The 22839-nt window shown below is 37.1% G+C and overlaps 1 protein-coding gene across 1 annotated transcript in view; it reads left to right on the top strand.

Annotated features, from left to right (window-relative positions):
- The window catches only part of CASD1 (CAS1 domain sialic acid O acetyltransferase 1), a 49186-nt gene that overhangs the window by 16567 nt on the left and 9780 nt on the right, over positions 1–22839 (top strand). Inside the window, exons 4-13 of the mRNA XM_075558398.1 lie at positions 804–848; positions 4425–4487; positions 7519–7563; positions 8698–8821; positions 10427–10641; positions 12846–13265; positions 14473–14562; positions 17286–17405; positions 18449–18605; positions 20166–20245. Of these exons, the coding sequence (XP_075414513.1) occupies positions 804–848; positions 4425–4487; positions 7519–7563; positions 8698–8821; positions 10427–10641; positions 12846–13265; positions 14473–14562; positions 17286–17405; positions 18449–18605; positions 20166–20245 (1359 nt within the window). The remainder of the gene's footprint in view (positions 1–803; positions 849–4424; positions 4488–7518; positions 7564–8697; positions 8822–10426; positions 10642–12845; positions 13266–14472; positions 14563–17285; positions 17406–18448; positions 18606–20165; positions 20246–22839) is intronic.

Here is a 22839-nt window from a genome sequence, read left to right as displayed (position 1 = left end):
TCTGACACCAACTATTCCTTCCCAGCACTCTTTCTATGCTGGATTTGGAAATTCATTGCAATGGTCACACAGAGTTCACAGACAATACTCAGAATTAAAGGGGTTAATTACAAGACAGTAGCAATAAACAGTAAGGATGTAGTCATTGGTCCATAACACAGCCAGCAACCAAGTCTCTCCCTGGTCTGCTGTTTCTAAGAAAGATACAGTAATTGGTCCATAGCAATTGGTCCTTGGGTAACAGACGGCCTCCCTTGGTCATCAGCTCCTCAGATATATGGTCCCTTGCATTCTGCCGTAATGGCTTAGATGCCTAATGAATTCCCATTGAAATTCGCAAAATTGCCCGTGTGTGGTGGGAGGAATAAACAGAACACAGTCATGATGGAGCTCTCCCTGGGCACAATTCTTGCTGCGCTACTAGGAACTCCTCAAAAGGATGTTTCCCTTTCCTCAGGGCCTCAAATGAGATCTTGTTCGAGCACGTTCTCACAAGCTAAGAGGAGTTTATTTTGATGCAAAATGGTTGTTTGAAATCTAGGCCATTTTTTCATAGTGTTCTTTGCCCATGAACTGTTAGAGGACTACTTGGATAGGCAGATTCACGCATCTTCTTGAAAATCCTCTAGAAATAGCTTCGCTAATGTCACTTGTGTGTGGCATTCCATGGAGACCTTTTCCGCTTCATGTTACCTATATCTAGTTGATATTTGGGGCATAAAACTAAATCAAGAAAAGCAGCTAAAATAATTCGTTCTCTAAAATTAACCTGTACACCAATGTTTATCTCCTTTTTATGGCAGCATGAAAGCATTCATTTTGAAGACAAAATTGCATCAGTTAAAGTGGTAAGTTCATCTAATAGCAAGCTAAATACTATAACATAGAAACTATATTCATTGATTAATTTGCACATATACCTTAAACATGCCTCAGTGTATTGAGTGTGCATAAGAATAGTAAGATACTGTAAGAAATATTTTTAAGTGAAGAGGTATTATAATAAAGTCGAAAATTCAGTGTTTCAATTTTTATCCAGGAAAAGAATATTCTTATATGTTCATATGAAATTAAGATTACTTGTTGACGTTAGGTGCCATCCAATTGGTTCTGACCCACAGCGACTATGTACCACATAACAACACTGCCCAATCCTGCACCACCCTGACAATTGTTCCTATGCTGGAGCCCATTGTAACAGCCACAGTGTCGACCCATCTCAGTGAGGACCTGCCTCTTTTATGCTGCCCTTCCACTTTACCAGGGACTGGTCTCTCCTGATAATATGTCCAAAGTATGTAAGACGAAGTCTTACTGTCCTTGCCTCTAAGGCGCAATCTGACTGTACTTCTTGCAAGACAGATTTGTTTGTCCTTTAAGCAGTCCATGATACTTTCAATATTTTTATTATTTGGTACCTCAATACAAATGCATTGATGGCCCTAATAGTTTGGCGTTTAACTTCAAGGTCTGTGATCCACCTTGAGTTTATTCTTGTGCAGGGAGTGAGATAAGGGTCTTGCTTCATTTTTCTGCAGGTAAATGTCCATTTTTTCCAGCACCACTTGTTAAAGAGGGTATCTGCTTCCCATTGGATATTTTTTGGGCCCTTATCAAAGATCAGTTGTCTGTATGCTGATGATTTTATTTCTGGGTTTTCAGTTCTTTTCCATTGGTCTGAGTATCTGTCATTGTACCAATACCATGCGGTTTTGACAACTGTGGCTGTATATAGTATGTGCCAAAGTCAGGTAAAGCAAGCCCTCCCACTGTGTCCTTCTTCTTGAGGCGTTCTCTGCTAATTCTAGGCTTCTTCCCTCTCCATATGAAGTTGGAAATCAGTTTTTCCATTTCTTTGAAGAAAGATGAGGGTAATTGTATCGGGATTGCATTAAACTTATATATATAGTGCCTTAGGCAGAACTAACATTTTGACCATATTTAGTCTTCCAATCCACGAGCATGGAATATTCTTCCATTTGTTGAGGTCGCTCTTGGTTTCTTGTAATAGTGTTCTATAGTTTTCTCCATATAGATCTTTTGTTCTCTTAGTCAGGTATATCCCTAGATATTTCAGTTTGTGTTTGGCTATTGTGAAGGGTACCACCTTTTTCATCTCCTCTTCTGTGGTCTTACCTGATGAGTATAATAGTCCAATGGATTTCTGTTTTTTGATCTTGTATCCTGCCACTCTGCCAAACTCCTCTATTGCTTCCAGTACTCCCCTTGTGGAACTTTTGGGATATTCCATATATAAAATCATATCATCTGTAAATAACGATAGTTTCACCTCTATTCCCCAGATGAATACCTTTGATGTCTTTTCTTTGCCTTATGCTGTTAGCTAAAACTTCCAGTGCGATATTAAATAAGAGTGGGGACAAAGGACATCCTTGTCTGGTCCCCTTTTTAAGTGGGATTGTGTTAGTCTTTTCTTCATTGACTACCACATTGGCTGTTGTTTTTCATATATAGCTTGTATTGTCTTGAGGAATTTTTCCTTCTATTTCTATCTTCTCAAGTGTCTTAAACAGGAATTGGTATTGTATGTTGTCGAATGCTTTTATATCAATATTATCATGTGGTTCTTACAGTTTTTCATGTCAATGTGACGAATAATAGTAATGGTCTTTCGTATGTTGAGCATCCCTGCATCCCTGGTATGAATCCCACTTGGTCATAGCAATGATGAAACATACAACTTTCTTCTAGTTCCTAAATGCTTCCTCCTCCCCCACTATCATGATCCCAGTTCTACCTTACCAATCTGGCTAGACCAGAGGATGTATACTGGTAAAGATAAGAACTGGAAACAGGGAATCCAAGGCGGATGATCCCTTCAGGTCCAGTGGTGTGAGTGGCGATACTGGGAGGGTAAAGGGAGGGGGTGTTGGAAAGGGGGAACTGATTACAAGGATCTAGATGTGACCTCCTCCCTGGTGGATGGATAACAGAAGAGTGAGTGAGGGGAGACATCGGACAAGGCAAGATGTGACAAAATAATAATTTATAAATTATCAAGGGTGCATGAGGGAGGGGGGAGCGGGGATGGAGGGGAAAAATGAGCTGATGCCAGGGGCTTAGGTGGAGGTCAAATGTTTTGAGAATGATGAGGGCAATAAATGTACAAATGTGCTTTACACAATTGATGTATGTATGGATTGTGATAAGAGTTTTATGAGCCCCTAATAAAACGATTAAAAAAAAACAACAAACAAATTCATTGGCAATTCTTCTTTGGATTTCCTTATTCAGTGTCCTCCTTTCACATGCATAATGACCAAAATAAATAAATAAATTAAAATAACCTCACAGCCATCAAGTCCATGCTGACTCACAGTGACCCTCTGTGGGTTTCCGAGACTATTAACTATTTATAGGAGTTGAAAGCCCAGTCTTTCTTCCTTGGAGATGTTTGTGCTTTGAAACTGCGGACCATGCAGATCACAGCAAGCAAGTTTGTGTACATCACAGGTTAATAAGCCTTCCTCCCATCCTGATGCTATGTTTCTTCCTCATGGGCCTTGTTCCCTCTGTAGTCACAGTAGCTAAAGAAATTCCAGTGACTAAGAATTCAAAAATATTCATAGATATTCCCATATGGCTATTAATTCTGCTCAGGATTAATAACCATAAAAGAATATTTGTAAATATTTTGGATTCCTAATCCCTGGAATTACGTTCAGGATTAATAGCCATAAAAGAATATTTGTGAATTTTTTGAGTTCCTATCACTGGAATTTTTTAGATACTGTGAATACAGAGAGGATCAAAGCAGGAATGTCCTTGACATAATGGAGTTGCATAGACCTAGTTCTCTGCTTGATCGGGACGGGAAAAGTAAAATGTGGGGTCTCGGGATCACTTAGAATGTACTCTTTCCCCTTGAAGAAGTGATATTTTAACTGAGCCTTCAAAGATTAGTAGGGTTTCCAAGACTCACTGGAAGAATTTAAGATCATTGTAGGCAAAAGGAATAGGAGATAAAAGGCCAAGAGGAAAGGGAGCACATAGAGCATTCTAGAAGCAGACTGAAAATGATACAGACAGATGGAGAGCAAGGGAGAAAGTGGCAAAGGCCACATCCTGCACCTTTTTAGCAGTTCTCAGGATTTTGTACTTTATTTGAGGATAGTTGAGAGCCCTTGAATGTTTAAGCAAAGATGTGGCAACATTTGATTCAAATGCTGAATGATTATACCAGTGCAACTTTAGAGATGAGTTAGAAGAAGACAAATATTAATGCAAGCACTATGGTGAGACTTGCCATAGGGAGGGAGATAGAGGTATCTTAGGTAAGGTAATATTTTATTTTTATGTATTCTTTAAGAGATTGTTTATTTTGGGTATTTAGTATATATGTTTATTATTAATGCTGGATATGACAGTGCCTTTGACTGTTTCTTCTACAATTTCTCTTTTAGGATTTTCTGTGGCACCCGGAAGTTAATGGTTCTATGAAACAGTGTATCAAAGTGTGGACTGAGGTCTGTATTTGAAAATACAGAAAAGCCTGTCAGATTTGGACCAGTGAGCTTGTCAGAAACCCTGAGCATCCATTATGTTCTTCCCCTTACTCATCTGTCGTAGTCTTTCATACTGTACTTCACACCTACCTTCCTGATAGCAACTGTACTGTGCTGGACTCATTCTGTCACTCGATAAGTGAAGAAACCGTTAATCCAGTATCTCTTCCCAACTCCTACCATCTACCCCTAAAATATGTTATGCTTGCTCCAGACTTCAAATGTTCTATCACTGCTACACCTCAGTCTTTATATAACACATGTGCACATTCCATTGAGCAGCTCTTTTCCCTTGACCGTCTGCATAGATACTTCATAAAATACTTGTCTCTCTTTCCACCATCCACCCTACCCCCACCCTTTTTTCAATCGCCTATTTTCTTTGCTCATCATTATATTTATGACCAGATGATAAGCTTTTTAAACTTGTAATGTTTGGAGATAAATTTGATATAAAGGGCACCCACAGGTTCTCATAATTTCCCTTTAGAATCTCCCTAGTAGCCTCCATATTGCTCCTTGTTAGTCCTTTAATGAAACCTGCATTTTCTACCAGAGATGTTTACATAAAACAAGGTTCAACTCTGTTGACTTTGCTTAATTCTTTGTGCTGCAATGGTGTTTTTCTTTGCTGCTTTTTTTTTTGCACTAAATATACTGCAAATGCATTAAATAGGCTTGTAAAATTCTGTGGGAACCTAGTCAACTATTTTTTAAGAAAATGTTTGTTTACAAAACGCAATCATGCAGAAAACTTGTGAATTGAACTTGGTAAATTAGTCTTCACATACATCCACTCCTCACTTATCGATGTTCAATTCCCAGGATGAGGTTGCTATGTTAAATAAAACTAGTGATATATGAAAATGGAGGATAATCTATTCACCACATCTCACCTGCATTGTGAACATCCAGTTAGGGCACTGCTTTTTTCACTTCCTCCACCTCATCTCAAGAGAAGCTAGTCCCCAACATTGGCCAGTTTTCCAGAGCAAAGGGTAGCCTAAGCACCACCACTCTCCCCATCCTTGGGCCCCTGCCTTCAATGGATGTTCAGGATAAGTGCCCTGGATCAGGCCCTTAAAAGATCCCGCACCATTGGTAGCTTTGTGTTGTGATCAGGGGACTCCCTGTCAGTGGGAAGGAAGACTTGGTGTAATGGGCTAGAGAGTTGCACACTCTTGAATGGGTCCCCCACCAGCCCGTGAACTAAGGAACCCCCAGTTCTCCTGAGATGGCCTGCCCCATCTACTCATATGTCCCTGTGGAAATTGACCATCCAGAGCTTCCTCTGAGGCCTTGACAGCTTGGACCCAACCTCTGCTCCTGACCTGCCCTTAAACCAAAGCTGTCGTTGGCCACACACCTACTGACCCCGCCTTTACCTTGGTATCCTAGAGGAAGTGTTGAGAAAGCATAAGGGGCTAGATAGGTCCTAGTTGGCTGATAGGGGGTCCCACTGGTCCCAGATACCTCTAAGTGCCCTGTCTCAGGACTCTTCCTGACAATAGCTTGTCCTGTCCTTGTCCATGTCCTTCTCTATGCTTAGGGACGGTAGCAGGGCTGCCATCTGCAAGGTCAGAAGTTCAAAACTACTAGCCCTTCCACAGGAGAAAGATGAAGCTTTGTAACCCTATAAAGAGTTATAGTCTCAGAAGCCCATGGAGCAGTTCTACCCTACCCTATGGGGTCACCATAAGTCAGAATTGACTATGTCAGTGAGTTTGTTTTTGAGTTTTATATTAGCTTTGCACTGAACATTAGAAAAGTGAGATTAGCCACTGCCTTAATGCTGAAGAATTTGTGACCTAAGTCTAGTAAATAATGACTTATTGATGAAAAAAAGGGGTGGTTAGTTGAAATGTAACACAGACTAGCACAGAGAACTAGGAAAGGACCATGTGTAGATGCCGTTTAATGGTGGTTGAGAGGAGAACACGTTGTGACAGTGTAAGTGCTTTATTAGTGCTTTATTTGTTAGTCAACGCTACTCTTTATAAATCATCTGCCATACTCTGCTGGTTAACATGGCAGAGCTCCTCCCTTCCAAAAGCTGCTGGTGACAGACACTAAAACAGAGGAAATGCCACTCAAAGGAAACAACGCGTGAAGATGCCAGGAAACAGTTGAACCGTGTCTAAGGCTAGAATTCAGGGTTCCTTTGTGTTTGGTTTTGGTTGGTCATGTCTTATGCTTCATCGGTGGGAGGAGTATAAATTGGATTTTTTCATTTTACCAATTTTTATAAAAACAAATTATACATTCTTAGGGGTTTTTTACCTAAAAATAACACCATTGGGTAAGACTTATTTTGTGAGTAGTTAAGAACTATTGAAGATTTTAAAAAGAAGAAGAGTAAGATAGTTGTGCAGTGGTGGGACACCAGGCTGAATTGTGAAGAAACATTTATATGGAAGTCATTAAGAAGTCTGAGTTACTTAGGTGGGTTTTAGGAGTTTTGAGTATGAATGGAGGTGATTCTGAAGTTTGAATATGAGAGAATTTGGGATTCAAGAGAACTGATCCTGAGGAATGGAATGTTCAAAAAGATTCCTGCAAGGGCCTGGACAAAGCTAGAAGCTAAGCAGGAGAGGACGGATTGTCATGTCGTATTGAGAGGGTAGACTTTTAAATGTGAATGGTCTGTAGAATCATCTTAGCAACTACATACCGTAGAATAAAGCTAAGGGATTTGGCCACCAAAGTCCATTCATTGACTTGAGAGCCGTTTTAGTGGACTACCAAGGCGCTCTGGTGGTAAAGTGTATACAGCAATAAAAATAGCTTCTCCGCAAAGACGTCTCATGCCATTCTGTATAATCATGGAAGGTTTTAGGTCCTCCTGCATGCCTATCTTGTTATATAACAAGGTCTAAAGATGAAATACTAGAAAATTAATACACACTTGAAAAATAAATTTTTTAAAAATAAAAAGTTATGTTGCTTGTATTAACTCCCTTAACTGGCTATTACATTATTTTTCCCACTATAGGATTCTGTTGCAAAACCCCATGTACTTGTAGCTGGAGCTGCCACAGTAAGTTACTAACTGTAGTCATATTATGATTTTAATTTCATATTAAGGATGTGCTAAAAGCATATTTTGATTACATATATTTTCATTCCTATTGTATTTAATTGGACTGATGACTATTCAAAGATATGAATGACTTTATGAACTATAGTATTAAATATTAGTATCTATAAATTGGGCTTTTCTTAAATGTGCACATTTGAAAGTATAATTTTGTAACAGTTTTTTTCTGCCCTCATGTAAGTCAAAAAGTGTTGCTATAAAAGCCTAAAGCCTTTATTTTAAAAAATGTCAAAATGTGAAGCTATTGCTTTTCAACATATACCTCCATCTAGGTCTATATACTTCTGTAGATGGTATTTCCATATCTCTAACCTTTCCATGAAAACACATAAAAACAGTTGTAGAATCCTCAAAGCACTCAAATTGTGTTCCTTTTAAGTAGTCATTGATTTTTGGAAGCACAAAGAAGCCTGAATTAGGCAAGATCAAAGACTGCAGTGTAGATGGGGTAAGATTTCCCAGCAACACTCTCAGGAAAACCCTAAGAGCATGAGCAAGTACATTGTTGGGATGCAGAAAACTTCCCTGATACAACTGTCTTGCCCTTTTCCCTCACTAGTGCAGCTTCCTGCTTTCTTAAAACTTCCTCACAAGTCCCTGTGAGCATTTTGTGTCCTTTAAGAAAATCTTTGTTTCTTGATGCCTTTTGGGACCCCGTATTTCTTTCGTATTTCGTTGCCGTGACCTTCTGAGCAGCTTCGAATTTCACTGGCCCAGCACAATCCCCTCTGAAGCCACTGCTTTGATTGGCCTTGTTTTTTGAGACACCACACCAAGACTAAAGACAAGTGTCTCACTGAGTGGCCTTGTCTGCACCCATCTACTTCCTGGTTGCAGAGACACGTTTAAACCTGTTTTTGTCAGACTAAACCGACCGATGCATGCAGGAACCCTCACAGTAATACTTTTTACTTACCTTGTTTTTCATGAAAATCACTGATCATCTTTAACCAAATTTTGTTGTACTAAATAGAATGGACAATTATCAAATAATTAGCTTTGTAATTACCTGTCATAGTATTTATTTTTATGTAATAAATACTGAATTCCTTCTTAATTTTTACTTATCCTTAGTGGTCCATCAAGATTCACAATGGTAGCAGTGAAGCACTTTCCCAGTATAAAATGAACATTACTTCCATAGCACCACTGTTAGAAAAATTGGCCAAGAGTAGTGATGTTTATTGGGTCTTACAAGGTAAGGAATAAGTAATGAAAAAATGTCATTTCATATATATTTAGAGGCCGGGGTTTTTATTATCTCCTGTTTCAAAGAAGCAAAATAACTCCTTTGTCAGTATACATTTTGAAATAGGATTGCAAAATTAGAATGAACTTGAGTTATTCACTTTGTTTTTTATGAATTTAGGGAACAGATAGACTAATAAATACAATAAGTTAAAAGTAAACAAATAAAAAATGTACTCTAAGGAGCTCCAGCAGGCAGAATGACTACAGAATATATAATGGAGAGTCCTAAAGACAAATGAAATGTTTCCATCTGATATTTTTTATTTCTTACACATTCTACATATTGTGATTCCTAAGGAAATATATAGACACATTATTAATAAGTATGTTTCATAATATCAGAATCACTAGAAATAAATATATACTTTGGAATTGACAGAGTATTTGCATTTTCACCCTCTTAGATATATACTTGGTAACTAAATTCTTTAAGATGGTGTACACATTAGGTCAACTCATTTTAAGACTGTATTGACTGGCCATTATTCCAAACTGGCTGCTAGCTGCAAGGTCAGCAGTTCAAAACCACTTGCTCTTTGGGAGAAAGATAAAACTGCACTCTCCTAAAGACTCATAGTCCCGAACACCCGCAGGGCAGTTCTGCCTGCCCTATAAGGTTGCTGTGAGTCAGCATGGACTCACTGGCAGTGAGTTTTTGAGGACAACATGAAATTCCTTGCTTTGGGCTTCTTTTTTTTTTTCATATTGTTTGTAAGAAACTGATGATTACGTCCCATTGAATGTCAAGGTGAGAGCCATAACAAGAGTGTGGTGATCATCTGATCCAAAAGTCCTGTTTTATTTACAGACTGATTGTTACCCTCTCTGCTAGTAAAAAGAGAACAGTTCAATTTAAATAGCTTAGAGTAACAGACAGATCATGCACCTAAATAATATTACCTCATGACACACTGGGTTGAGCAGTGGGTTTGGACTGCTAACCAAAAGGTTGGTGGTTTAAGCCCATCCACTGCTCCATAGGAGAAACATGAGACTGAAGCAGTCTGCTTTGCTAAAGATGGGCTGCCTTAGAAAGTCAATGGGATAATTCTCTTCTGACTTAAAGTCGCCATGAGTTGGTATTGACTCAGCAGTGGGAGTGGAGGGGTAGGCGGGAATTAGATGACTAAAGTTTTAAGGATTAAGCAAGAGAAAAAAAGATTGGTTTCTATTCTTAGACAATCATCTCCAGTTTTAATTAACGTAGCATAACTGAGAATTCAGAAGTTTTAAACTCTGAAGACAGATTATAAAACTGTTTCTCTTAAGTTTTTGTACCTAAGAAAGAGGAGGAATAAAATTTCTTTAAATATTTTTGTTGATTTAATTTAAATTAATTTATTTAAGCCTGATAAACTTAAATTTTAATATAAGATAGGAAATCTATTGCAAATCAAAACCAGCTTAATGTAAAAGTGAATTATTAGATGCCTGGAACCATGTGGACTTTACCGACAAAATATGACTTGGGTTTCGTTGAACTTGCATAGTCAATAGTTGCTACCAATGGGAATTTTAAAAATGCATTGTTAAAAATATGTTTCATGTACAGATCCTGTTTATGAAGAGCTATTAAGTGAAAATAGGAAAATGATCACTAATGAGAAGATAGATGCTTACAATGAAGCTGCAGTCAGTATTTTGAATAGTAGCACCAGAAATTCTAAATCAAATGTTAAAATGTTCAGTGTTTCCAAATTAATTGCTCAAGAAGCCATCATGGAATCTTTGGATGGATTACATCTTCCTGAATCAAGCAGAGAAACTGTAAGAATTCTTTGATCTCTCAGTAGATAGACAATATGGTATCTAAGTGGTTATAGCTGTCATCACTATACCAAGGTTGTAACTAATATTTTATTGATATAATAATTACATGTAGTTATTCTATGTACAGATAGATGTAGAAATAAGGTTGCTTTCCCTCACTTAGGTGAGAGAAATGAGTGAAAGATTTAGTGTACTCTGAAGAGAGAGAAGTTGTGGGAGGGAGGAAATAAAACCTCATTTATTATGAGTTACTGCCTATTTCAAAAATATATATGCAACAAAACATACAACCATTCAGTAATTTCCATACCTGCACTTTCAGTAACATTGGCGATATACATCACATAGTACCTTCACACACTACAAATTTTACCTGCTCATTATCTACCCACACTATTGTACCAACATTAATGTCGACCCTCTGCCGAGTCAAGTTCACATCTGTGCCTTAGAGTTGCTATTACCACATTCATCTAAAATAGATAATGCTTTAAGAGAATGCAACGCTTAAGGCACATATTCTCTATTAATTGAGCTAAACTATTGTTTAATTTAGAGATTGTTTCCTAAGGTAATTTTTGGGTCAGAATTTGGAGATTATTGCTCGGCCATAGATTTGGAGGCTGCCCCAGAGTGAGTGGATCCAGTGAGTCTGTTCTATATTTTTATTCCTTTCATCAGGATCCAACTATTGGGTCCTTGATCAGAACACTCAGGAATGGTAGCCAGGCAGCATTCTTCTACGGTTAGGGCAAAGAAGACAGTTAGACCTGCCATCCATTTCCTTCTCTAAGCAACCAGAGACCAAGTGCATCTTGGGAGCCCACTCAAATAAGTCACTCTTCAGATATATACTTTCTTAAATGTATAACTCATTAACCAATGTTTCAAAACTATTCTATGTTGTACGAGATGAGACTTAAATGAAAAAAAAACATTCTTTAAAATATATAGAATACATTTTATGGTTTTTTAAAAAATATATACCTCATGTACTTTAAGCTTTATTGAAGGCACATAGTACATACACAATATATGCAAGTTAATTGAACGGTATTTTAGGGTAAGTGTGAACAAGAACTGTGTAATTAAGTGTTTTCACTGTTATTTTTTATAAAACAAACTATTTTGAGTTGTTTTGTAAACAGGATCATATAACCCCAATGAAATAACAGATAAAAAACAGGAGTTAAGTTCCTTTCTTCCAAATAAAACATACATTGGCCATACAGTTAGATATGCTTTAAGGGGATTTGTAGATCTAGCTTATAAAATAGGTTAAAGGTTTTGATATGGAGCCTATAGATTACTATCTGCAGAAATGTCAAACACAGAACCTCCTTAAATCTCAGGGCTAAAGGGGTGAGAATTTCTAAACATTTGAGTATTTTGAAAGCCTCGGTTTGATATCTTTGAGATTCCCCCAGAAGGCTAAACTATAAAATTTTTATAAAACTAGAGTATGAACTTTTTATTAGAATCTTGACAGCTTAACTTGAATATTTTAATCTTAATCAGACTATTTAAATGAACATTTGGAATCTTGAAACGTAGAATTCTAAGTGGTCTATAAGCTGTAAATGCATTGAGATGTATATTACAAATATTTCTAGCTAAGAATACCTCTGGGCCCCTCCCACCCCCAACCACCCCCCAATTTGGCAATTTTGTACATCCTTATTTCACATCTTTAGGCTGGGACTCTGTTTTCAGATAGTCTCCTGTCTTCTGTTTGAGCATTTGTAACTAAAATTCTTGGGTCCTAGACCACTGTCAATATTTTTAAACTGGAGGTTTAAAAATTAGCAGCCATGAAATCAGTATTTAAAAAAAAAAGAAAGGAGTATAAAAATAATAATAGTAATAGGTATTGTTTTATATACGGGGGTGGGGGGCTCTAAAAAGCTTGTGGAGAAAATGGAATTAAAACAATGGGATTTTGAAGGCCCCTCATATGAATGTACTTAGTGTGAAGTGAATTTCTTCTTGTGGGCATAGTCCAAAAAAGTTTGAGAAACCCCGAATGACCCATCAGAGATGGAAGGGGATAATATTATTTGCATGAGTATTTGGAAATGATAGCAAAACAGTACAGAAGCATTTGGGGTTCAGTGTTGAAATCCTGACCGTGATCATGGGGAAATCTTCTGTGAAATGCATTACCGAGGAGGTAACAGCAGAATGACTTGATGTGTTCACAGGTTGCGATGATTCTAATGAATGTATACTGCAATAAGATCTTGAAGCCTGTCGATGGTTCCTGTTGTCAACCTCGGCCTCCTCTTACTCTCATACAGAAGCTAGCTGCTTGCTTTTTCATCTTCTCGATTTTTGGTTACATAATTTTTGGCATAATTAATCGTAATGCTCATCGTAAGAACAAACTATGTCCTGATTTAGAAAGCGGAGAGAAGAAAAATATAATCAATATCCCCGGGTCTCCATTAGAAATACTTTTACAGTCTTTCTGCAAACTTGGCCTGATTATGGCATATTTCTACATGTGTGACCGTGCCAATCTGTTTATGAAGGAGAACAAGTTTTATACACATTCATCTTTCTTTATTCCAATTATCTACATCTTGGTTTTGGGGATATTTTACAACGAAAATACTAAAGAGGTAAGATTCATTTTCATTTCCCTTCGTAGTATCCTTGCTTCTTCATGACAGATTCTCCACAGAAGAAACGGCGTCATCTCCAGTGCCAGACAGCACAAAGGCTGCTGCTCGTAGACTGCAGCAGTGTTGCTTTTTAGGGACAGAGTAGAGGAAATGCAAAAGCCACCTGGAAATTGTCGACAAATACAACCTCGGTAGGGGAAAAAGTCATGATTTAGTTTAAGTTTTGTTTTCTTGGGGATAGAGGAGTGGAAGTTACAGTTAGAAAATGCATAAATTTATAATTTCCATAGTGAAGTGGCCAATTAAAATATTGTGAACTTTCTATTCCAGAATTTCTGCCATTGCTCATAGTATTATCAGCATATAATATTTTAGAATTATTTCATTTATAAAAATAAATTATTATTAAAGGTATAATTTCCTTAAAAGACGTGTTATATTTGTATTAATAAATTCTACTATAATAAATACTTCAGGATTAACCAGTGAGAATATACTAGGAAAAAATTAAAGTATAATAGTAGATCTTTTTTGGTCACAAAAGTTGAAAGGATTGTAAAATTCTTCCTAACACTGAGTGAGATTCTGATTTTCTTTTTTTTTTTAACATTTTATTAGGGACTCATTTCATACAACTCTTATCACAGTCCATCCATACATCAATTGTATAAAGCACATCTGTACGTGCTTTGCCCTAATCATTTTCAATGCATTTGCTCTCCAGTTAAGCCCTTTGCATCAAGTCCTCTTTTTTCCCCCTCCCTCCCTGCTCCCCCCTCCCTCATGAGCCCTTGATAATTTATAGATTATCATTTTGTCCTATCTTGCGCTATCTGGCAGATTCTGATTTTCTTACAGAAAATTTTAAAATGCCATTTTCAAACTTATGTATATTCAGATTTATCATAATTTAAATATAATCTTCATGTAAAATCAAGTTAAATACTTAAAATTTCTTTTAAAATTTATATTTAAAATAATTTTAGCATATTCTTTGATCAGGAATGAGTTCTTTTTTTTCTTTAAAGTTCATTTTTAGCTGTTTTTCTTTCCATGATACTTGTGACAAGAGCATTAACCTTATATCATGTAAGCACATTTGTAACATAAATTTGAGTGTAAATTTCAGCAGGATAAAATGTAGCATATCCTAATAATGATATCCTGATGAGTTCTGAAAACAGAGTTTGGTTCTTTTGTACAGACTAAAGTATTAAATAGAGAACAAACAGATGAGTGGAAAGGCTGGATGCAACTTGTGATTTTGATTTATCATATCTCTGGAGCAAGTACAGTAAGTATTTTTTAATTTACATTCATGAAGTATAGGAAGTAATATTACTTTAATGTTTTTTAAAGGCACGGACTTTTATGCTTCTCTATGTTCTCTATCATTTAGAGATCTTTCTTATTTCCCACCTAAGCTTTCTGTGTTCCCATTCTATTCTTACACTCACTTTGAGAATATATATTATTTTAAAGCTAAATAAATAAATAATAGAGTACAAGAAGGCAATAATTAATTTTTATTTATGTGACCATATCTTAACAGTGAATTATTTGACTGAATTATTTTCTGCTTTGAATTTTCTGTTAATATTACTTGCTTAGAGGAATGAAAAGTATGCTGAAATCAAAGGGAAATTTCTACCCCCCCTTCAGAGATAAGTATGTGGATAGAATTATGTGGGATATATATGCATATATATATATATATACATATATCCCAAATGACTCAGGTGGTAGGATTGGTTTGTTGCATCAGATTCATGTCATTATACAAGTCCCTGCCCAATGGTATCACATTGTCAAACTAGGATAACAGATTTCCAAGACCCCTCAGAATTTAGAAATGTTGACGATACTATATGTCCCATGGTTCATAAAAAGAGTAAATGTATTTGAAACAGCTGATAATCTGAGGATTTTATTTCATGTCGTCCTGTTGAAGAACTAATTTAAAGTTTTCAGTAAACTTTGTAGATTAAACTTAATTTTGACAGACTTATAGTACACTGTTCACTATCAGAAGATAACTAATTAGATTATTTTATTTTCTACCTGTCACTGTGTAGGATGTACCTTCCTAAATGCTGCCTCTATTCTGGGGACATCTCTGTCTGCCTGCTGTATCTGAGTGGGTGTTTTTTCCTTCTCCATTGCCGTCATAAGTGACTTAGGGATTTCCTGGTCTTTGTCCACCTTGGATATGGCAAGGATAGAAAAAAAAAATGTAATTCATTCTGAATCAGAACATTCTTGCTACATTGTGGTTAAAATAATGCTTTTGAATGTGAACCTTGGTTTCAAATAACCACTTTTAGTCTTAAGTTTTTATAATTAAAACCTACACTAAGTTATATAAAATGTACTTTAAAGTTTGAGAAACTCAACCAAAACCAGAAACCAAACTCACTGCCATAGAGTCTTTTCTGACTGTAAGACAGGGTAAAACTGTCCCCTGTGAATTGCTGGAACTAGAACGCTTTATGAGAGCAGAAAGCCTCATCTTTCTCCCTCAGAGTGGCTAGTGGTATTGAACTGCCGAACTTGTGGTTAGCAGCCCAGCACCTAATGCACTGTGGCACTAGGTTTCCTCTTGTATTTACTGGGAAACACAAAATGAACCTGCCTGTAAGACATAGAAATGTATCTGTTGGCTACAGTGGAAGTTATATACAAGAATGTAAGAATCCATTATCTTCAACAACAAAAAAATCCTATTCCTTCTAAAAGAGAGATACTATTCATTCAAGACCTAATAAAGTATTTTCTTGAAGATGTTAATGTAAATAAAGTACAAAGTCTCAGTTGGAGAAGACACATTAACTTACAATGATCATAAACAGCGTTAATGTTGCATACTTACAAAGGTGGTCAGATGAGTTGATCAAAAAGAAACAAAAGAAATGATAATTTTGTAATTCTACTTGTATATATTTTGTAATTTTTCACTCAATCAGTGGCCTTATAATTGTAAGCATTCGATGTCGCCGAGAACAAGCCTTTTAGTTCTCTAGTGGAGATGTGGAGGTGCACTGAAATGGCACAGTGGGCGTGGAAGAGGTAGATCGATTGACAGTGTTCTAGGGTTCTGAGGATTAGTACTTGTGATTAAATATCTCTAGTAACTGGATGGAGATTCAAAATGTGTTGTATTACACTCAATTTAGAAATGAAAATGTGGTGCTCTGAAAAGCTGATGAATGATGCATTTTAAAATGTTGTTTATATGTGTTTCTTAAATATTTTAAGTAGACCTGTGGCTTTTATTTACAACTCAATTCTATCTATACAGAGATAAAAATACATGAGATTTTTTTATGCGTTTTTCATCTCTGGGAAAATGTGAGAACTAGGAAAACCATTATACTGAGGCTGTGGTAGCTAATAATAACGGCTGTCTCCTGTTGAATTCGAATGGTCCAGATTGACATTGAAAGTGCCTCACATTCATTGTTTTATTGATTCCTCTCAAGAACTCTTTTAGGGAGACGGCAATAACTTCATCTTACAGATTAGGAAAGTCAAACATAAATTCACTATTAAGTGGCTTACTGTGGGGTTTTTTATTAGCCCCTTGTGATAATACCCCAGCTCCCATAAAGATAGACAACCTTCGAATCCCACAGATTCTCTGCTCATGTGTTGCTCTGAGTCAGAATTGACCGACTGGCAGTAAGGCTGAGTTTGCTTTGTGAGTGTAATGTGTTGGTGGCACTGTCAGGTGAGTGCGAGGCTGCTTACTGAAAGATCCTCAGTTCCGACACATGTGCTGCTCTGGGAGAAGGATGAGGCTGTCGGCGCCTATAAAATTTCAGCTTCAGTAACATAGAGGGAAGCTATGAGTCAGAATTGATAGCACTTGGTTGGTTTCTTTGTGATAGTGCCTAACTTTAGGGAATAGATCCTTTCATTGAACTGATAACTAAATGATAAGGGTGATCTTATTAGATATAGTTGTTACAATCCAATCAATGCCAACATATATTTTTACGTGTTCATTTTTGTCAACAGTTTTTGCCTGTGTACATGCACATTCGAGTTCTCGTTGCTGCATATCTGTTTCAAACAGGCTATGGGCATTTCTCATACTTTTGGATCAAAGGAGACTTTGGAATCCATAGAGTTTGTCAGGTAAGAATATATCTAGTTGTCCTTTTTTCTTTCAATTCAACATGATTTTCACTTTAGCTGTTTAGAAAACATAAATTTGGCCATTATTAGATATAACAAGGAAGTTGAATTTATGACTAGAAATCTAAAATTGTTATTTCTGGGTTTTGTGTTTAATAATCCAAGATAAATAATTTATTACTGCAAAAAGGGAAAATATAATTGAGAAGAATCTCTTAATAAAAACAGTAGCACACAAGGGACAACTGCTGATTCCCTTTAGTTTTGTAGAAATGTATACAGTTACAATCTAGAATGATTAAATTTGCCATGTTTTTTCCTATGAGGAGTGAGTGAGTTAATACTTATTAACTTATTAAAAAATACTTTTCTACTTGTGCTAGGTAGTTTCTAAATATTTATTTCCCATTACTAATCTAAGTTACTGTCTTTCTGTTTATAAGCAGGACCCTGAAGCTTAGAGAGGTTCAGTAGTTTATCAAAGTCACATAGTAAGGGATGCAGGTATAACGTGTGTGACTATGGATAATATAAATCTGCTCAAATGCTGACTTCTTTGATTGGCATCGCACTGATACCTGAGATGACTTGCAGAAGTCTCAAAGACACTTTTTAATTTGAACGATAGTATTTTGTATCTATGACAACCCATCAGTTTAATCCCAAATGGGGTAAATCAATATCAAATGAGATGAAATGGACACCCTTTTGTGGAGGTAATCTAATATCTGCATGTAAACTGTAGCCCTGGGAAGAAGATTTCTAATTCCTTCCCTACATTGAACAAAACAGCAAGCGTAGCCAGAGGACAGTGTAGGCTGGTGCTTTGCTGGGATTTAGTTAATATAATGATGCATAAATATTTTATATTCAACTCTTTATAGTGAATGTAGACCAAATGCAGTTTTGGAAATCAATAAAATATAACTCACATAGTTAATGTTTTAACTCTTCAATAAACATATGTTGTAAGAGAAAATCTGGCTTTGTTTCTTTGTGTATACCTGGAATAAAAATCATTTTCTTCCTTTTTTTAAAAATAGGTCTTATTTCGTCTCAATTTCCTGGTAGTAGTGTTATGTATAGTAATGGATCGGCCTTACCAGTTCTATTACTTTGTCCCTTTGGTCACTGTATGGTTCACGATCATATACATCACTTTAGCACTATGGCCACAGATAAACCAAAAAAAGGCGAATGGTAGGTGTATATGCTTACTTATAATATTAAAGACTGTGTTCCTTCAGTGTGTTAAATGTCACTTAGTTACCCAAGACTATTATTTAAAGTAGGAGATGTAGAGAGATTATATTTAGTTTTGATAATTTGAACTTTTATTCTTAAAATATATTTCTAAGATATTACAGTTTAATGTTAATAGGATGACTTCGCGTGGAATAATATTTTGCATTATGTGTTTTTGCTTTGTTTTGTTTTATAACTTTTCAATGCCATTTTACACATTAACTGAGGTATCAGTTTTCCTGCTGGGTTGTAAAGAGCCCGAGTGGAAGCAGCTAGAAGAAAGATGAGCTTGCTAGCGAAGCAAAGCCAGGCAGGGCTCGGGCTCCCTCCACTCTGCTTCTATCATGGCAGCTCGGCTCTTACTTGACCTCTTTTACATTGAGATTTTGAGTAAGTTTTTCCTGCAAGAAGCCTTTTTTCATTGAAGCTTAAAAGCACAAATAACTGATCTTCCAGGCAACCCTTTAGGCAGCTGTCATCAACCTGCTTTACCCACTAGGAAACCTGAGCGTACAAGACATTGCCTTCTCTAAGTACTCATCGCCAGTTACTGATAGCGTTCTAATGGAGGCCAGCGACTGTGGTCTTAAGATAATGTTATTAAAAGTTTTTATTTATTTTTATGGAAAAGATTTCTTTGGAAAAATTAAATTTGACTTATTCTTTCAATTAAGTATTATGTACTAAAAACATTATGTAATAGAAATATCAAATAATTTTTCAGGAAGAGTTGAGTTCTAGCCTCTAATGAAGTCCACTAGTGTCTTTGAACAGCCTCTGTAGTTTACTCTCTATACTACTCAGCATCTTAATCAGTGAGCGGTCAATATGTATTAAATTGGAATGCATAGTTTAACATATGCATGTGTTAAAATGTACCTTATGCCGAAGTCCTTTAGGGAGTTTAAGCGCTCCTCTTAGAACTTTAAGCAATGTCACCTAAATTAGATTTAACATTTCGTACATACTCGTGTATAAGTTGAGTTTCTCAGCACATTTTATGCAGTTTTTGTGGTAAAATTAGGTGCCTCAGCTGATGCTCGGCTTATATTCGAGTATATGCTGTAAGTGTTCATAAGAATTACATTTACCCAAGTATCCTAATTCTGTAACAATGTTCAGTAATAAGGTGTATTTAAATCCAGGAAGCATTTTGAAATATATTTATAGTACATGAATAGCAGTTATACAGGGTACTGTGTAAGTTTAAGACTCATTCCCAGCAAAGATCCATATCTGCCCTTTTCTCCCCTTGTGACCCTGCTTGTGACCTATGCTACTGAAACATATGGGCATTTCAATTTTTACAGAGCCACACAGCATATAAATACACTTATGAGGAATGTTAATATAAAGAATGCTAATCTCTCATTAGTGTCTGTATTAGAGACTATAGAGAGAATATAGGATAGAATAAGAATATAGAATATTAGAGAATAATATAGAGAATACTAGTATCTTATTTTTCTAATGTCAATTTGTATATTTAGTAAATTCAAATATTTTCTCTCTTAGGAAATTGTTTCTGGCATTTTTGCTTAATGTTGAAACTAGCCTTCTTGCTGCTTTGTATATGTTTCTTGGCATATTCTCAGGTTTGTACCTTTTTCAGTTTACATTTCGTTATGCTTTATCGTACAGTTCCGGTCTATTAAAATATGTGAGAAGAGTCATAGCTTTTTGCCAAGCTTCATGTTTTAATGACTGTAATAAAAGTGTCGCTGGATTTGACTACTCAGTGTACTTCTTTTTGAGACCTCTCTACTTGTGTTACCATTGTTTGTCTTGTAAGTGCATTGTAAAGTTCTCCCCCTGGCAGTTGTTCATGAGCCACTTTACTTGACTCTGATCAATCAAACATTTATTGAATGCCTCTTGGAACACACTACTCTAAGTGGAGATCAAAATTCTCTTGAGAGAATTTGCAGTGTGCCCTGTGCATTATTCATTGCAATAAAGTATTTCTTGATTGTTTTATATAACTGGATAGACTAAAATTTTAGTAGTTGGTAAAATGAACTTAGAGGAAAAGGGGGCTGGTAGATGTGTAATTTGCTTAATTTTAAAAATAATAGTTTGATTTTGTGATTTTTCTAACTTTAACTTTTTATCCCTATAGCTCAGAGTAGGATTGCCCTTGTGGTTTTCAAAGACTATAAATCTCTATAGGAGTAGAAAGCCTCTTCTTTCTCCCTCACAGACTGGTGGTCTCAAACTGCTGACCTTCAAGTTAGTAGCCCATTGCCCCCACCAACCCTGGTGACACAGTGGGTTATATAGAGAGCTGGTAATGTGAAGATCAACCATTGAAACCCATCAGCTGCTCCTCAGGAGAAGAGGCGAGTTCTCCAGTGCCCTCTCGAGTTGCTGGGAGTCAGCGCTGACTCGCCGGGGGGGTTATGTTGTTGACACGGAGTCCTGGTGGTGGTGGTGGTGGGTGAGCCTCTCTGCAGTCTTGGAAACCCTTTTCAGGTTCCCTGAAGTAGGAGTTGACTCAATGGTAGTGAGTTTGGTTTTGAGGTTTTTATATTATTTATAAGGAGCCCTGGTGGCCTTTGCACACCAATAGGTGAGTGGCCCAAACCCACCAGCTGTTCTGAGAAAGATGTTTTACAGTCTGCTACTGTAAAGATAGAAAGTCCTGGAAACCTTATAAGGCAGGTCTACCCTGCCCTCTATGATTGCAGAGTCAGAATTGACTTGATGGCAATGGGTTTTATGTTATTTATATCAGTGTTTTCATCTAAATACCTATAGTTGTACCGTGTTCGGCAGTTACTCCACTCTCCAACATTCTTGTTTTACTCCTTGCTGCTTCAGGTGTAAATTCTCTAAAGGAAAGGGGGAGGGCGGGTGTGAGTGTGTGTGTGTGTGTGTGTGTGTGTGTGTGTGTGTGTGTGTGTGTGTGTGTGTGTTACTATAAAGCATGAGGTGCTTCATGTTGAGTGGGTTTTGAATTTACAATTGTATAAGCATCTCATGAGTTGGAATCAATTCGGTGGCAATGCGTTTGTTAGCAGTGTAGTAATTACAGTTTGAGCTGCTAACTGCAAGTTCAGTAGTTTGAAACCACAGCCACTGTGCAAGAGAAAGACAAAACTTTGTACTTACTCAGAAGTCCACAGGCGCGAGTCTACCCTGTCCTGTAAGGCCACTGTGAGACAATGGCACTGTTTTTGAACGTATCTCAATTTCTTGCTGGCTGCCACTGGTTTTTTTATAGGATATAAATAATAAGAAAACAGTATGCACATGTATGAACATAAAGTACTAGCTAGGTAACAGCATCAGCCACTTAAGCATTCATTAAAATCCCCAGTGCTCCCTGGGTCTATCTGAGGGAAAGGACAGAGGACCCAGGGCGCCTTCCCTGCTTTGGGGAAGTTGTTGACTACAGGAGAAGAAAACCAAGTACACGGTCGAGTGTTGCTCAGAAAATGGTGCTCAACAAATGTGTGGATTAGTTAAGAAATACAATTTTTAGATTAAAAATAAAGTTCTTAATTGGATACACAGTGTAGATGTCTGTGCTATGTATAAATGAAGTGACGTAAAAAACCTGCTCTCGGGTTCCAGTTCATAGATGCATGGATGTATGCCATGCAGAATATGCCCAAACCTCTCTGTACAGTCACTAGTGTGGCTATAGGCAAGTTCTCTCAGTGAAGCCCTTGTCTTGGTCTATTTAGTGTGCCTTCCAAGGGGTCTTCCTAGACCACTTATGTTTCAGGCAGAGAGGTTTCTGCTTTAAAGGAGTCCGAAGAGGTAGTAATCTTGAGAGGGTTCTAGGACAATCATGGGGGCATACGATGAGTTAGTTTTAAGAACATTTGAAAACTGCTGATGAGGAAAAGGTCAGGAAAATTGTGCCCAGGGGTTCTTGCCGCCACGACGGTGCTCTCCCCCGGTCTCTGCGGTTGCGAGGCCTGTCCCACAAGACCCTGGTTGTGAGACTTGGCTCGTCCACCTGACAGCTCCTTACCCATAGAGCACGTGCCTCTTCAGACTTCCTTTCCGCTTCCAAATTCAAACCTGTCCGCCGCTATTGAGTTGATTTTCCCTTATGGAGAGCGCATAGGACAGAGTAGAACTGCTTCATAGGGTACTGGAGGAGACTGTCTTTACGGCATCAGAACGCCTTACCCTCCCCTCAGAGTGCCTGGTGCGCTCAAAGCATGGCCTTTCAGAA

The sequence above is a fragment of the Tenrec ecaudatus genome, chromosome 9, assembly GCF_050624435.1.
Source record: "Tenrec ecaudatus isolate mTenEca1 chromosome 9, mTenEca1.hap1, whole genome shotgun sequence".
Taxonomy (NCBI): Eukaryota; Metazoa; Chordata; class Mammalia; order Afrosoricida; family Tenrecidae; genus Tenrec; species Tenrec ecaudatus.
The sequence above is the reverse complement of the archived record's forward strand: the minus strand, read 5'-3'. Positions and strand labels throughout refer to the sequence as shown.